This window comes from Dromaius novaehollandiae, chromosome 19 (genome assembly GCF_036370855.1).
Source record: "Dromaius novaehollandiae isolate bDroNov1 chromosome 19, bDroNov1.hap1, whole genome shotgun sequence".
In the NCBI taxonomy this organism is placed as follows: domain Eukaryota; kingdom Metazoa; phylum Chordata; class Aves; order Casuariiformes; family Dromaiidae; genus Dromaius; species Dromaius novaehollandiae.
The window spans coordinates 3,271,595-3,287,263 of NC_088116.1; the positions used below are offsets into that span (position 1 = coordinate 3,271,595).

The window sequence follows — 15,669 nt, forward strand, 5'->3', positions numbered from 1 at the left end:
AGCTGGACTTAAATTTTGTTCTTTTAAAATTCCATCCAACTCATTTCTCCAATGCAAACACAGTGGTAAGAACAGGATATTCCACCATAGAGATTAGATGGTCAAGACAAAGTTTATCTTACTGCCTTGTGACTCTGAAGCTGAGAATAATTACGACTCTCCCCACAAAAGGGTTTTAGAATTTACATACTTAGCACTTCTGAAAGTGTTTCGCATTCTTTTCATTTGATACATTTCCAACTGAACTATGCTGTTATTTGATTGTTTGCGAGATGCCCAAACATAAAGCAGCGTCTCCTCATTCACACTATTGCCCAGAGGGACTTAATGTTATATGCAGCCCATCAGCTTTCATTACAGGAACAATGGGTGTCTCTACACAAATAGAATTAACATCTACAGTTCAGAAGAGTTCATTCTAACGTTGTTTTTTTTTCCCCTAGCACGAAATGGAAGTATTCTTTACATAACTGCATGGGCTGTAACGCTCTTGCCCAACACAAAGAAAAATTCACCTAGAGCTAAAACAATTTCTTTTTCCTATATTTGGAGAAGGAGAGGGATTTCATCTTTTAAGGTAATTTATTCTTGCCAGACAGCCTGATACAACAAGAAAGTTTTCTTTAGACCAGTTAGAAGGCAGAGGACATTGTTCAGCTAAATGAAGATGCTATTTGCCTCCATAATCCACTGATAGACCTGGATCATCCTCTTGTACAGGGAAGAATGTGATAGTGATTCCTAAATCCATTCCCCATAAAAGCTGAAGCAGCAGCAACCTTATTCACGAGAAGAGGAGGGGAGATACCACGTGTGCCAGGGACCATAACAGCCCCAGAACTAAACTGGGAGGAAATGAAGCATGAGAACATAACACGACAGAAATAAGCCAAGGAAAAAAATCCTGTATTAGTTATATTCCTGTGTGTCAAGGGGTGGCTGCCCAGTACTGACCAAATACAAACAGTGGTACTACAGCCATCATTCCCCACTCCTAGGAAGCATATACATGTGTCACAGCCTCCTCACGGCATCTTCTTACTTATGGGAGGAAAGCTAATGGCAGCAGGCAGGGCAGAAGAGGGCAGAGCAGCAGCTGTTGCCATGGCCCTCCAGCACATAAAGGAAGTAGCTACTGGCAAAGCCCAGTTGCTCTTCATATTTCTCCAACCATAAAAAGATGTTTTGGAGCAGTTTCCCAAAACAAGTTTTGTCCTGTATTCAGATAAATACTTTAGGTACTTTGTCAGATAATACTTTAGGTACTTTGTCATTCATTAGAGCAGACTAAAAAAACAAAACAAACCTATTTTTAACTATGCCCACTAACACTGGGGTGCTCAAATACACACTTGTACCACACAGAAGAGGTCAGTCCCAGTGTTACCAGTGCAACCTGCTGCAGACTGTATCAGCATAACACTCATATAGATACACAGCCATAACATTAATAGCTTTGATAGTTTGGTAAGGAAGTCACGCACAAGCCTGATCTGACAACTCTCTCCTTATTTGGAAAAAGTTTATTTCTTAGACCTTATACTAAGCACATGTTTGTTTTTTGTACTGTTTCCTTGTATTTCATGGATGGAGCTTCACAAAATTCCTAGCAGCTTTGCTGACCAAATACACCCATCTTCTAAAGAAGAGATTTTCATAGAACAAAAACAAACCAAAAAGGCTTCAGCATTTTCAAAGAGCTTGATGAAACATTGCATCAGTTCAGCTTTACCTAGCTTGTATGATAGGCAATTTTAAGAAGTGCTGTTTCATTGTTAGCTATCAACCATAAAATGCAGTTACTGTACTTACACTTTTGAATACAGCAGGGGTACTACCACAGGAACAACTGGTTGGAATGGAATGTAGCAGCAGCAACTCATTTAAGCTATCACTAGGATCACACTGATCACATAAAACCCCAGACTTTAAACATGAAATGCCACAATATCACTTAAAAGACAGAGGAGCTATCTGTCATCTTAAACCTATTCTCACAGCACAATAAGCAATTAATGTTCTGTCTGAGCTTAACTAAGAGCCAATAATAAGGTCCATGTGTTATACAGAACACAAAGGAGACAACTTCAGTTCATAGAAAAGCCTCAAGTTTGGACACCATCTTATAGATGGGAAAGAACAAGTTGCCTCAAAATATGATTTGGCAACAGTTCCGTCAAACAAAAAGACAATATTAGGAAAACTTTTCTCTCAAAAGAAATGAGTGATAATCTTCCAGGGCTGTCCAAGCAGAATTTAAATCTGAACATAAGGCCCTGTAAACAGAGCAGGTACAAAAACCAAATGTGTCCTAAAAGCAAAAATTCTTTTCCAAGCTGTGGATGAACGTGTCCACAAGCATTGGACATCTGAACATTTACCTAAGTGCTGTACACAGTGAAGTAGCTCAGCACAGAACAAGAGAACTCTTTGGATCTTGTATCAGGAAAAGCATGTTTTCCTTTTATTTCTGCATATTTGTATCATTTACAAATGTATTTGGATTCAGTGAGTACTTTTATTAAACGTAATTTCAGCAAACATCCACACGACATCCCTTCATGTGCAAAAAGCCTTGAAAACAGGGATACCGAATCACTTTCATTATCTAGCACCTGCTATCTACACTGTACTGTGGAGAAGACAAAATGGTGTTTTTCCACTGCGCTGCCAGTTTACAAGTAGGAAATCCAGGGATTTGTGTAAAAGAAGCACTTCTGATCTTCAGCACTAACCAGGAAAGCTCTTTGGTGCACCGGAATACCAAGGAGAGTATCTGAAGCTTGATGATGCCAAGGCAGTTAGTAACATATATTTAATCGTTATTTCACAGCAAGATGTATGGGAATTAAAGGTGAGCTCACCTTACGCAACACTCTACGGCGCGAAACCAATGAAGTATTTCATCATGAAGGGTGCATAACTGAAGGCAGGAAAGAAATACCTTCTCGGCATCGCTATACCATCCTGCATCCGATAGGAATCCCCCTGGAAATTCAAGAACAAACAGAATTTTGAGCAGCAATACACCATTTTAAGAGAACAATGGTTTACTCAAAGCTTTTGAAAAAGAGTACTTATTTGACATTTCATTGAAAACAAAGATAAAAGAACAGGAATACATGAGTACACTATTTCCCATGCCAAAATACAGACAGTCATTGCTAAACAACTTGGAGAGGGGAAAAAAAAGTGAAAGCAAAGGAAGCATGTTTCTGTTTTTACAAAGTAGTCTTACAAAATGTCATATAACTACATACTATGTATGGGAACTATGGGAACTCTGTCAAGAGTTCCAGTCCTCCAGTCCTGAACTGAAAATGATGAAAAATGGAAGTGGAAGAATTCTCCTTCCTCTGAGGATGACTTTTTGATATCAGATAGTTTTCCAAAAAGTTTTCTATCAAGAAATACTTAACAACATTAACATTACAAAAAGTCTAACATTGCTTAAGCACCACATCTACAAAAGCCCGTAAATTCTTAAAAATATATTGGATTTTAATATATAAGATATCAAATAGTTTTCTAAAAATTATATTCTAAACACACATGTTCTTTAAGGGGAATCAGTCATAAACACTGAAAAAAATATTATTAGCTTAAATGAAGCTTGCATGAAAGAAAGTATAATACTTAACAGCCTATCATCCCCAGTTACCTAAAACAAAACCAATCTGGATTGCTTTTTCTTTTACAGCAGAATCAGATTCTGCTATGTAGGAGCACCGTCTACTGAAAGAATAGGCCAGTACAGAAGCAACTTTTACTCCATGGTCCATCAAAGCCTGAAAACAGTGATGAAGCAGATGTCTGGAAAAAAAAAAAAAAAAAGAGAAAAGAAAATAGAATTTGATTATATATAAATTTTTTAAAATATTCCAATCAGTTGGCTCTTGAGTACCAGGAATTCAAGTGAATAATGAATCAGAGAAAGAACTCCAAACCTCTCTCAAACTAAAAACAGATGAATACAAGCATAATTGTCAAACTCAGGGCTAATGAATTACAGTTGTTGGACCATCCAACAAATAAGTGAGTATACACATACTTCTTTACAAGGACATCCTCTAGTGCAAGCAAAAGGCAAACAGCAAACAACCCACACATTATTAAAATTAGAAAACAACATTTTTCAGCTAAAACTTAGGGGGAAGTCTCAGGTTTACCCTTACCCCACAACTCCCAGAGAAACAGCAGATAAATGAGCAGTGAGATACACATTAACATCACTGATGTTAAAGCTTATTCTGATTATAAAGAATGTGATCTAAAAAAAAGCCAGTTATGGGTATAACAACACACAATGGTATAATTAAAGACAGGAAAAAAAAAATCTTTAAACTGGGGAGATCCTATCAACTTCTAACCATACAACTAGTATGAGCTACAATATAAGGAAACAGACAGTGACAGACCTATACGTTTTACTTAACTGTTCAATATTGGTTACACAGGATAGGATTCTGGTTAGCATAGACTGAATGGGACTACCAAAGAAAACACTTTGGGAACTAAGTACCATAGATGGCTTGGTACATTTATCTATAAGTTTTGATTTTTTAATAATTTATTTATTCATTTATTTTAGGGGGGCAGGGAGAGAGAGAAACTAATTCAAAAGCTCTTCTGAAAATCTAAATAGATATAGCTATGTTTATGATATAGGCTAAAAGATCAAGAAAATTAGAGACATTTTTCAAATGCATAACCCAGATCAAGGGGTAAGAGCTGAAATAAGAATTATCAATATATTAAAATATTTACCTTTTATCTAAAGCTCGTAGCACCTTTGCAAAAACTTCTAGTTCACAAAATTCGCTACCCAGCTGGCATAAGCGGCCCTGTTGGTAAAGCTGAAAGAAAAATATAAATATATTAAAAAACTTAAGACTGCGAGCTCTCCCAGAAAAATTAGCTTAATTCTAAAGATTACTCATGATGAAATCTAGACTTCAAAATATTGAACTACACCAAACTAAACATTAAAAAGTAATAGTTCCACTATCTCCACACAACAGCACAACTTTAGCGTTAAAAAAAAGAAAAAACCCTACACACTATAAGAGTTCCATTAATAAGTGGTTTCAAGTTTTGTTTCACCAATGTATGTTCAAATGTCTACTACATCCATCTGCATCATCAAAACACTGCAACACCTAAGCTTAAAAAAACAGCAAAATCCCCTAACATTTGCAAATACTACACTATATAGCTTCTTTGATACCAGAGGCTTTGAACACATTTTTAAAATGGCACAGAACCTAACATGCAACAGTGCAAATAGATTTTAGGAGACTTATAGATGGAAATATATGACCAAAGCTAGCCAGCATAAACTCAACACAACAACAACAAAAAATGTGATCCTAGAAAGCTCCAGCAGGCCTCTAGAACAAAGGCTGTAATAAAAACCAAATAAACAAATGAAAAGACACACAAGTTCTGCAATTGGTGACTCACCAATATCCACAGTTAAAGACAAGCATTAGCTCTGACCCCATTAACATCTGAGCTTACAAGAGTAATTCCTGTTTGAGCAAATGGGAAAACTCAGGTGAATCTGTCTGTACATTTATTAAAAGCAATGGCTAGTTTTATGCCCAAAGGGATCTGAATCTGCAATAAGCAAATATATTACACCATTTGGTTTGTTCACAAAAACAAAAGGTGGAGACGGTTCTTAATGCAAAGCATAGTTAAGTTGCAGAACTCTCTGCCACATGATAGTATAAATACTAAGAAGTTACACTGATGCAGAAGCGACCACACAAATATATGGCAGAAAAATCCATTGTGGAATATTAAATCCTCAGCTTGGAGCAGTATCTTGAAGTCTGCCAGAGGCACAATGCTGGATTACATGGAGCATGAGACAGTTTCAGCACAAACATTTTATTTTAGATGTTTATTTTAGGTGTTTAAAAGAGACAACCACTTGTCAATAGTGCTTTGACAGATTGTATTTTTCTTTCTCAAAATAAGAATGCTTTTATAAGCTCCAATGCAACAGAGACATCATTTCTAAAGGAAGACAGACACTGTGGATCTCATTTTTTCCCTTGTGAGGCAGTAGCTCCCTGGGGAACAAGGAAGAAACCAGGATGTGATGCCTCTCACAGGTACTTGTCTCTAGATGCTGCATCTTTCAATTCAGGCTGTTATTCAAAACATCCTAACTTTTAACGCATATGTTCCTCAAGCCATTCCAACACAGTGCCCAGGACCAGCAGTAATACATGCTGCACTGTCTGAGCAGGTTTTACAGCTGTAAGCAACTTTCAAATTAGGAGTGCAACCACCTTTTTTACATAAGCAAGGGTAAAGGCCAAGAGAAGACTGCATTATTTAGAAATGCTTAAGGACAAAAGACACATTTAATGAAAACTTTAATAAAATATTCTTCTCAGAGTCCCAATAATTTCCTAAAATAATTTTATTGATATGAACTGCAATGTGTGTCTTGCATCTGTTCCACTTCCTTACCTGCACACGCAGGAGGCAGACCAAGTAGGATTCAAACAAAGCATGTGAGAACTTCCCTTCCATACAGAAATTTAGTTTTGGTCAACTACCGTTATAAAAGCACATGCCACTGATTTTGCAGCACAGGAAGTTTGTTATTTTAACAACAGAACCTACAAAAAAAACCCTTCAAAAATACTTTGACCTAATAATGCCAACTGTCAGAAAAGAATGCTCTGCTTTTAGTCATCTACTTCACTGGAAAGAAGGACACCTTTTAAAGCGCAGTGTAAGTCTATGTACAAAGTTATTCTTTGGATAAAACGGCGCCTTGTCTCTATAATTCAAAAAGATCAAGATTTTTTCTGAAGCTATATCCTCTACTGATAGCAGAAGAACAGCCAGTCCATTGTCGTCTTTTTTAAGAAAATTATTGTTAAGTGCTCTCATTTTCCTTCAACACAGCTATCTAAAGGTAACAATTTTATAAGTCTCAAGAAACTTTCTGGAAAAAAAAATAAATAAATTTTGCCTAGCATTCCAGGCCCAAGACATCTTTCTGATAACTGATGAGATCATCTGTGAAAGAACCTAAGACATATCTATTTTACCAGCAGTTAAAACAGAAGTACTATCATATGTCCCATATTTAATCTGTCAACTAAGTACATTAGTATTTTCCCTTATCATCTTGCAGAACTAACCAAAAATGCAAATATTACTGATACTTGTCTATCAAATACTACCTGTAAGAAGATCTTTTAGAATTAATATTACTTACAAAGTTAGATAAGCACATTTTGTAAATATCCACTGTTACAGGCGACTTAAACTCCTAAAGATTCCTTACAAATGCACTAATTAAAAGTAGGAAAACAACAACAACAAAAAAACAGAGAAACAAGGACACCACCACCCTCTGACAATGATACATACACACACCAATATTAATAGAAAAATAATTATTTAAAGATACACGCAGAATTTGACATAAGGCCTCAGGGACCTGGCCCGAGATATGCACATCTCCCTTTCCATTTACAAAATCCTTTGGATATTTACCACACTATTCACCCCTTCCCTCCACATCCTGGCAAACATTTTTATGGAACTAACTCAGCTTGAAGTCTCTTGAAACTGTTGTAGCTGTTACAGTAAGATTTTTCAAACAAAATCTGACATGGAAATAGTGAGTAGATGTCAAACCATGAGGCAATTCCAGGAGATTCAGTAACATTCATTTGTTCATTGAGAAGCAGTTGCAAGCACTTAAGAAATGGTTCTTGTTAAAGCTCCAGAGACACAAAATTCCTGACCACAAACATTGCTACATAACATGAAAAACAAAACAAAATAGTGATTCAAGAAAAACATCCTCTGACAAGAATGGCAGAGGTTTGGACTTCTGAAATAACATTCACTTCTTATGAAGAAACGAATACCTTTTAAGCACAAACTTACACTATTTGAAGCTCAATGGAGATTTTTAAAACAATAGAAAACTGAGCAAGAGTCTATGATACTACTTCCAGCTTCATCAGATCAGACTGAAACATTAGTTCTGGCACTGAAGACACAACTCAAGGTATAAACAATATATTGGCTTATTACTACACATGCGCACAGTCAAACTGTTTTGTAGAGCTACAAGAAAACCACCACAAACCTCCTTCAGGGTCTAAGGCTTAACATTTAATTCATAACACATTGATCTAAACATTCAAAAGCTGTGCATGGTGGTGTTCCCAATTAAACACATTAACTCATAACTTCTCTATTGTTATACATTGCACTCAGTTCTACTGAAGTTCTTGTCGCATTTCTCTCTAGATAGATTAAGTTGAGCATGACCTACATCTTAGCAAGCCTCTGAAAATAAAGACGAAGATATGTTAAACTGCCAGCAAAAGCAAAGAAAAAAACGAGGGAAAGTTTATGATATTTCTATCACAAGCATTCTGGGCTGTTTTACTGTGCACAAGTGAGAAGACTTTTTTCTAAACCTAATAAAAAAAATAATTAAAAAAACCCACATTTTAAAGCAGCTGGAGATTAACTCTAAACAGTTTTTAAAGGACCCTCTAGAAGACAAAGCGTAGCATATGCAATTAAGAAAATATGCTCGTATTGCTCCAGTTCGGAAGACAGCTAAAAAATAAACAGGGAGATCAGAGTATAAATTGGACATTCCAGGAAGAATTAAAGATGCAAGGAACTCCAAGGGTCTCCCCAGCGGACTTAGTAATATCTTGGATCACTGCATGAATGACATACTGTGTCCAATTTAGGAACGCCTGCATATTTCATCAACAAAAGCAGTATTTCAGAAAAAGTCTGGCCGTGACCACAGTCTCCTTTCTTTAGTTAACAGGGAAAGAAAGGAATTCTTAACAGACAACAGTGCACAGAATCAATCCCTTGATGAATGACAGAGAGAGAGAAAGAAATAAGAGACCCTGTTAATGAGTGGTATCAAAATAGTAAAACAAATAAAAATCTATTCCATCCCTCTCCTGCAGTGTAACAGTTTTAGAAAATAATTCATCTAGATATATAAGCATTTTTCTTAAATCCATTTCAAAACCACCCACTAAGCTTCTGGACAAGTGCTAGTTTTTGTTAGGTTCTGTCAGGAACGGTTTAGGGCATAAAACAAGCCAATTTTGTCGCTAAACTTACTGGAAAATGTATTTCCAGTTACAAGAAGAGACTGATCTTAATGAACCTCAAGCTAAAAAAATATATATATATATAGATATATACACACACACACTTACTGAATAAGCCTAATTTCACAGGTAACCTCTGGAGCCTACTGCTTTACACACATAGCAGCACACTGCTCCACACCTCTCCACTCACTCCCCCTTCTCAACCTCAGCAGCAACTGTAGGAATGTCTTTTTGTTCTGCATCTACACAGAATCCAGCACAAGGGATGCAAAAGCCTGAACAAAACCAAAAAACAAAAAAACCATGGTTTTCTCTACCTATTAGAGGTGTTAGTTGTTTCACCTATTTAGAGGTGTTGGAACACCTCTATTGATGGTATGACCTCATTATGAGAATTATGCTTCAAATTTTAGTGTCTTACATTCAGCAAGGATACTGAAAAACTAGAGAAGCCAGAGCATATCAGGATTAGAAACATGCCTCGCAGTTACAGGTTCAAAAAAACTTGAACTACTTAATACATTAAAAAGAAAGGTAAGCATAGACACAAAGCAAGAAGTTTCACACCAGCAGGCAAAGCAGTAACAAGGTGAGATGGCTTGATTCTAGTCAAATTTAGACAGAAATGCGGCATACTAATACAAAAGTAATAATCATTGAAAAAAACTAAAAGCGATGACTCTCCTTCACTGGAAGGCATTAGTTTAAAAGGGGGTCATACAAAGTTTTGATTTAATTCAAACAGTATTCAGGGAAGCCCTCCTGCATGCACTATTCCACAAGTCTAACCAGACAATCAGAGTGGTTGTATGTGTGCACATGTGTGCAGGAATCATGATCATTTCCCACATATACAATTAACTTCTGGTGCCCCCAAATACAGCAGCATGAATTTAATTAATTTTTTTGTGAAGTTGCGCTGATCAATCACAGCAGAAGTCCTACAGAAGATGACCCACTAACTCTGAATTTTTCTGAATTCCTCATAAGACACATCGCTTGCTTATGACCTTATTCATTTTCCTCTGGGCAGAAAACCTCAAAACCAAAGAGCAGCTACAATTCGTATCATATGTAGTTTACCCTTTCCTCGCTTGTCAAGTACCAAGGAGTCAGAAGCCTTGAGACAATCCAGATGTACTCTAATCTTACAGAAAAGATGCTTTTAATCACTCTTGATCAGTAAAAGCAATCTCTACTGCAATGCAGAGAATGAACATCATATTGCTTGTTGTGAACAGTGTCAGCAAATTTGTTTACCTCATTTTCTTTTGTTAATAGAATAACTAGATATGATACAAGAGCTTTAATTAGCCATGCTTTTTTTTTTTTTTTTTGGATTAGCAGAATACAATGAGGAGACACGACACTGTAGCTACACTCATTGTATCGACGTTGAAATCTAAACTCAAAATCTGATATTTGGATTCACACCAAGGTAGATAAAACTTCCAAAGTGCTTCTACCATTTTTATCTATCGAAAGCATGATTGTATCATGATTTTTGCTTTTGCCTAAAAATTTCAAATGCCAAAAAAAAAGTTAGCATAGTGCAATTACTAAAGGTTATAGGTCAGCACTGACTGATTGAAACAAATTAATGTCACCTGCAGTTGTTCCTGTGCTTAGTGATCTCATCAGAAACCCTTCAAAGGGCAATGGACCCAAATGATTTTAAAGAAAAAAATCAATGTAAGAAAGGAAGAGAAAAACAATCACAATCCAGAAAAGACATTTCGAAAGCAGAATAAACACTGGCTGAAACTTCATGTTATCCAGTAAAAATCCAAGGATTACACTCATTAGCCTCCTGCTACATAGCTAACAAACTTATGAAAGAGGACATTAAAAGTAACAAAGAAGCATCCTATCAAATGCAGGAGAGAAACCAAAGGCATGAGATAATTGCACATACTAGAATTTAAAGCTGAGGGGTGGGGGGGTCAAGGGAGAAACTAAAACTATCTCTATAGGATACCCTAAAGGGATAGTCATTGAATTATCTTATTCTAATCAATCATCTAATTCTAATCATTCAATATCTTATTTATGCCAGCAGAAACTAGATTCCTTAGAGGAACTCCCTCCCTCAGAAGACTTCCCTTCCCTCCACAAACCACAGCATAAAGTCCTTTATTAGAGTCTCCTCATTTTATTGCTTTGCAAGGACTTAAATTTTTTTCCTAGCTGTCACATACTTTTTAAATGAAAAAATTGGCATCTGCAAATATCACCCACCTGTCAACCATGCCCTCTGTTTCTTGAGATCCAGCATCTTTCTTTCTTTGACTACAAAAAGATAGACTCTGTCTCTCTCTTCCTCAACAGACCCAGTGAGAAGAACTTAACTAGTTTTACTAGAAAACAATGCAAGCAGGATATACATAAATCTGGCAAAGACACAAAGGAAACAAACCAAAATACATTTGTGTATATATGCTTTTTTTCAGAAGCAGGTGTTACTTGTAACAATGTTAGTTATTAAGCTCTTCTAAAGACAGATGTGATTAATAGACATTTACACATTTCTTAGCACAAGCATAGAATTTGGAATTCCCACAGTACTGGTACCAGTGCCATCCCTATTATTTTCCTAATGGTTGCCAGGAAAAGTCAAATGCCATTTGAACTAAATACACTGCTGGACAGGTTTGTGGTTTTACCACAGCCATGATTACTTGATATTACCTCTTTCAGCTTTAATTATTGTTTAGGAATGCTATAGAAGGATAAATATCCTTGGTATTAAGAACCTGTCTGCTTCTGTCACTTTGCAGCAGAACCCATTTCTTACCAAGTCCACAATAAAAGTCTGTGACTAACCGTTCCAGGTTTGATTCCCCACTGAAGACTAGACATGCCCTAAAAGTTAACAAATCTAGAATCTGTAAAATTAAAATTGATTGGATTCATTAAGGAACGGTAAATGAAGGCAATATATTACGACAATAGAGCCAAACACTGGAATAGAGGGTACCCTGAGGAAAAGGGCCAAGACATTCTGCTAGCACTTTCCTCCCTTTTAATCAAAGGCCTATCATTATGAGAAACTGGCTATTTCCACTTTTGTGATAGTACCTTAGCCTACCTATGTCTTCTCAATCAATGTAAATAGGCTGATAAACTGTGTAATCTAAGACTGAAAAGTGGTAAATTCAAGTACTCATACTGATGAATATATTAAAAAGAGTTTTGTATAACCACAGCGAATTAACATTCATACTGTGTATCAAAATAAAATCTGACCAATGTGGCCTTTTATTTTTTGCAATATGTGCACTAATTTCTCCAGTATCACAGACTGAGATTAACACCTGGATAACAAAGCATTACTTGCAAGTCAGATGCGAGAGACTGGCAATATTTTTATTCCTTTTAATAACCACAGGAAGAAAATCTCTACGTTCCTCAAAGTTCAAATGCACTTATACGAATCTTCCATTACATACCACCTCTTCTCAGCCCTATTTAAAGAATAAGTACTATTCTGTATGATACTCACAGCTAACTGACAACCTCTCAACACAGCAGCAACAATCATGAATATGTAGTCGGAACAAAGATTCAGAAGTCCTCTGGTTTGTCCTCTTTTAAAGACTGCCAGTGATTTTGGAAATTCTGCTTCTGCTTTAAAGAACTTGATTGTCAGGACGTACTGATTATAAATACCATTTCAGGCTGGTGACCTATTAGCAGCATCATTTTGAAAATCCTAGTAATTATTTTTAGAATCAAAACACTAAAACAAGCACCGACACAGTAAAAGGGAAATCTCTCATGTCCATCACACCTCTGGACAATCCTCATTCCAACACAATTCAGCTGTTAGTTTTATTGCTGTAGGTATCTGGTTACAGAAATCAAGTACTAGTTCCTGAGTGTTGTATAGGTGCATACTGAAGATGCAAGCACTGTTCCAAAAGATTTGCAATCCGGGTATGATTCTTCAAGGTATTCATTGCAGGCAGACATCTCCGTTTAGTAAGGCCTATGGAGTTTCTTTCAGCATCCTGGCCAAGGCTTAGTTACGTTACCACGTAAGCTAATTTGAACATGGCTATTAAAGAGGACAGGTTCCCCCACATAGAAAAAAATATATATATAAACACAAAAAATGAAGAAATGGAAGACTACCCTACCACTGACAGCAATAGCAAAACATTCACTACACAGAGTAACCTAGTTTTATTCATTCTGTTTGTGGGCATTTCATAGATGTACTTTTGTAAGAGAAACATGGATGCACCTTACACATTTCAGATTCTCAAAGTTGATTTTTGTTACAGAACACAGAAATAATAGGAAAGCCAATACAAATTACTGTCATTAACAAAAGTTAAAGCTGCTAATGATTAGTACAACAGAAGCATTATTTTGAAAGACAGATACTTTGCATGTTCATTACCGTGGCCCAAACAAAACATACCATTGCACACTAGCAGAAGAATCAGATTAGAAAAATCTCTTTAGAAGTCAGATGTATTGGTGGTTCCTTTCTACATTACAGAACAACTTGAATCTGATTCAATGCAACCACTGAATAGTATTAATGAAAGGATAATAAGTCAATGATCTCTTAAGCTCATCCACAGATGAGTTTCTAAACACTCTGTGAATAATACACATTATGGCATTTCTATGAGTAGGAGTTTTCTTTTTATGTTTTTAAAGAAGTTCTGGAGTACCATCCTTTCATCTGAATAAACATCAAGACAAAAAGAGTCAGAGAAGTCTACTATGTCAATGGTCATCTCTATTAACAGTTAAAATATAGTCATGTGCATTGTTAGTGTCACATCTTTAGTGCTTATCTGAAAATTGCCATATTCCACCTGTGAGCATGCTCACGTGTGTTAGAGAGGATTTTCCATGTTTCCCAAAGCACAAGGCAGACAATATCTAGCACACAGCAAAGGTACTTGCCTGTTTCAACCTCCTAGTGAAGTTCAACCTTCCCTCTAAATACTATTACTGTATTCATACATGATGGTCTCTGGTTCAGAAAGATCCACCTGAACAATTACTTCATGTAGCACATCCTAGATTTTTAGAAATTTACTGACAGAGGAAAGGAAAGGCTATCCCCCATCTTAGTTTTTCCACACTGTTTCTCTCCTGATGAACGCTCATTTTCATCAGATGGATGAAATGCCTATTCAGGGGACAATAGAAATTAATGGACCGTCATAGTGTCCCTTTAACTCCGGATATTTTAAAGGCGGCAGCGGAACGAAAAATAGCCTCTCCATGAAAGAGCGCCTTAAGCGTGATAAGCTACATCATTTAAAGAGTCTCAACTCTTTTCATCTGGTTCCCAGCAGACGATTAAAGAAGGTGCAAGGCCATGGCAAACTCGGCACGGACAATTTTTCTACAGACACACACCAAAAAATAAAGAAAAAAGGGGGGGGGGAGGAATATCCCCCCCAGCACAACCAGCGCGGCCGCAGCCTGCCCCTGCCGCCTGCTCCCGCTCCCGAGGCGGGGAGGCGCCTTCCCCCCGCGGCCCCCAAGGACGGGGCCCCCTCGCAGCCCCCAGCCCTTTCACCCCAGCGACCGCAGGGCCCCGGCCCGGGCTTCCCCGCTCCGGAGCCTCCCCAGCCGCCGCAGCCCCGCGCAGGCCCTCGCTCCCCCGGCCCGTGCCGCGGGGCCTCCTCGGCAACGGCCGCCGCGCAGGGCCCCGCGCCTCGGCGGAGCCTCGAGCAGCGGCCTGGGGGCGGCCGGGCGCGGGGCTCCCCTCCCGCTTCGCCCTCCATCTCTGCCCAGGCCCGGCCCGGCCCCCGCCGCCGCCGCCCCCCTACCTTGTAGTACACGTCGAACTGGATGTTCTCGGGCAGGGAGCGGATGTCCCGGCGCCGCGCCCGCCCGTAACTGTCCACCACGGCCGAGATCGCCGTGTTATAGAGCGTCTCGGGCACCCACTCCAGCTCCACCGCCGCCATCTTGGCTGTGCGGAGCCGCCTTCCCCCCCCGCCCGCTCGCGCGGCCGCTCCTCCTCTCCTCCCCGCCGCGCCGCCCTGCGCGCCCGCGCTGCCCGCGCGCGGAGAGGCGGCGGCGGCCGGCGTGAGGGCGAGGGGAGCGGAGCGGGTCGGTGCGCGGAGGGATGCGCGCGTGTGTGGCAAAACCGCGGGGAACGCGGAATTATGGGGCTATATCGCGGGAGGGGTGAGAGGAAATGGCGGGGGAGGGAGGGGAGGCGATTTCAGGTGGCGGCGACAGGGCGGGAGGTATCGCGACACGGCGGCTCCGCGACGCGCGGGTGGCGCCCGCCCTTCAGGGGAGGCTGCAGCCGCGGCGCGGGGCTGCTTGTGCCCGCGGCCGGGCCGCCCTGAGGGGGAAGGGGGGTCCCGGGGCCCCCAGCGCCCCGTCACGCGCGGAGCCCCACGCGAGTGGCGACGTTAATATTTACGGGCGTCTCAGGTGCGCGGCAGGCCGAGGGGAGCAGCACCCAGCGCCCTCCCGCCCCGGCTGCCGTGTGGTAAAACCGCCTTTTCCCGGGGTACATTAGCCCCGCGACCCCCCTCCCGGCCCC

At 39.4% G+C, this 15,669-nt stretch overlaps 2 protein-coding genes across 2 annotated transcripts in view; one reads left to right on the top strand and one right to left on the bottom strand.

The window, feature by feature from the left end:
• APPBP2 (amyloid beta precursor protein binding protein 2) overlaps nucleotides 1-15,317 on the bottom strand; it is a 29,561-nt gene extending 14,244 nt beyond the window's left edge. Inside the window, exons 1-4 of the mRNA XM_026107435.2 lie at nucleotides 14,939-15,317; nucleotides 4,768-4,856; nucleotides 3,662-3,813; nucleotides 2,865-2,988 (exon numbers count right to left, since the gene is read on the bottom strand). Coding sequence (XP_025963220.1) covers nucleotides 2,865-2,988; nucleotides 3,662-3,813; nucleotides 4,768-4,856; nucleotides 14,939-15,079 — 506 coding nt within the window. The 5' untranslated portion in view covers nucleotides 15,080-15,317. The remainder of the gene's footprint in view (nucleotides 1-2,864; nucleotides 2,989-3,661; nucleotides 3,814-4,767; nucleotides 4,857-14,938) is intronic.
• PPM1D (protein phosphatase, Mg2+/Mn2+ dependent 1D) overlaps nucleotides 15,207-15,669 on the top strand; it is a 36,646-nt gene continuing 36,183 nt past the window's right edge. Inside the window, exon 1 of the mRNA XM_026107443.2 lies at nucleotides 15,207-15,224. The gene's annotated coding sequence lies outside the window, so the exon portion shown is untranslated. The remainder of the gene's footprint in view (nucleotides 15,225-15,669) is intronic.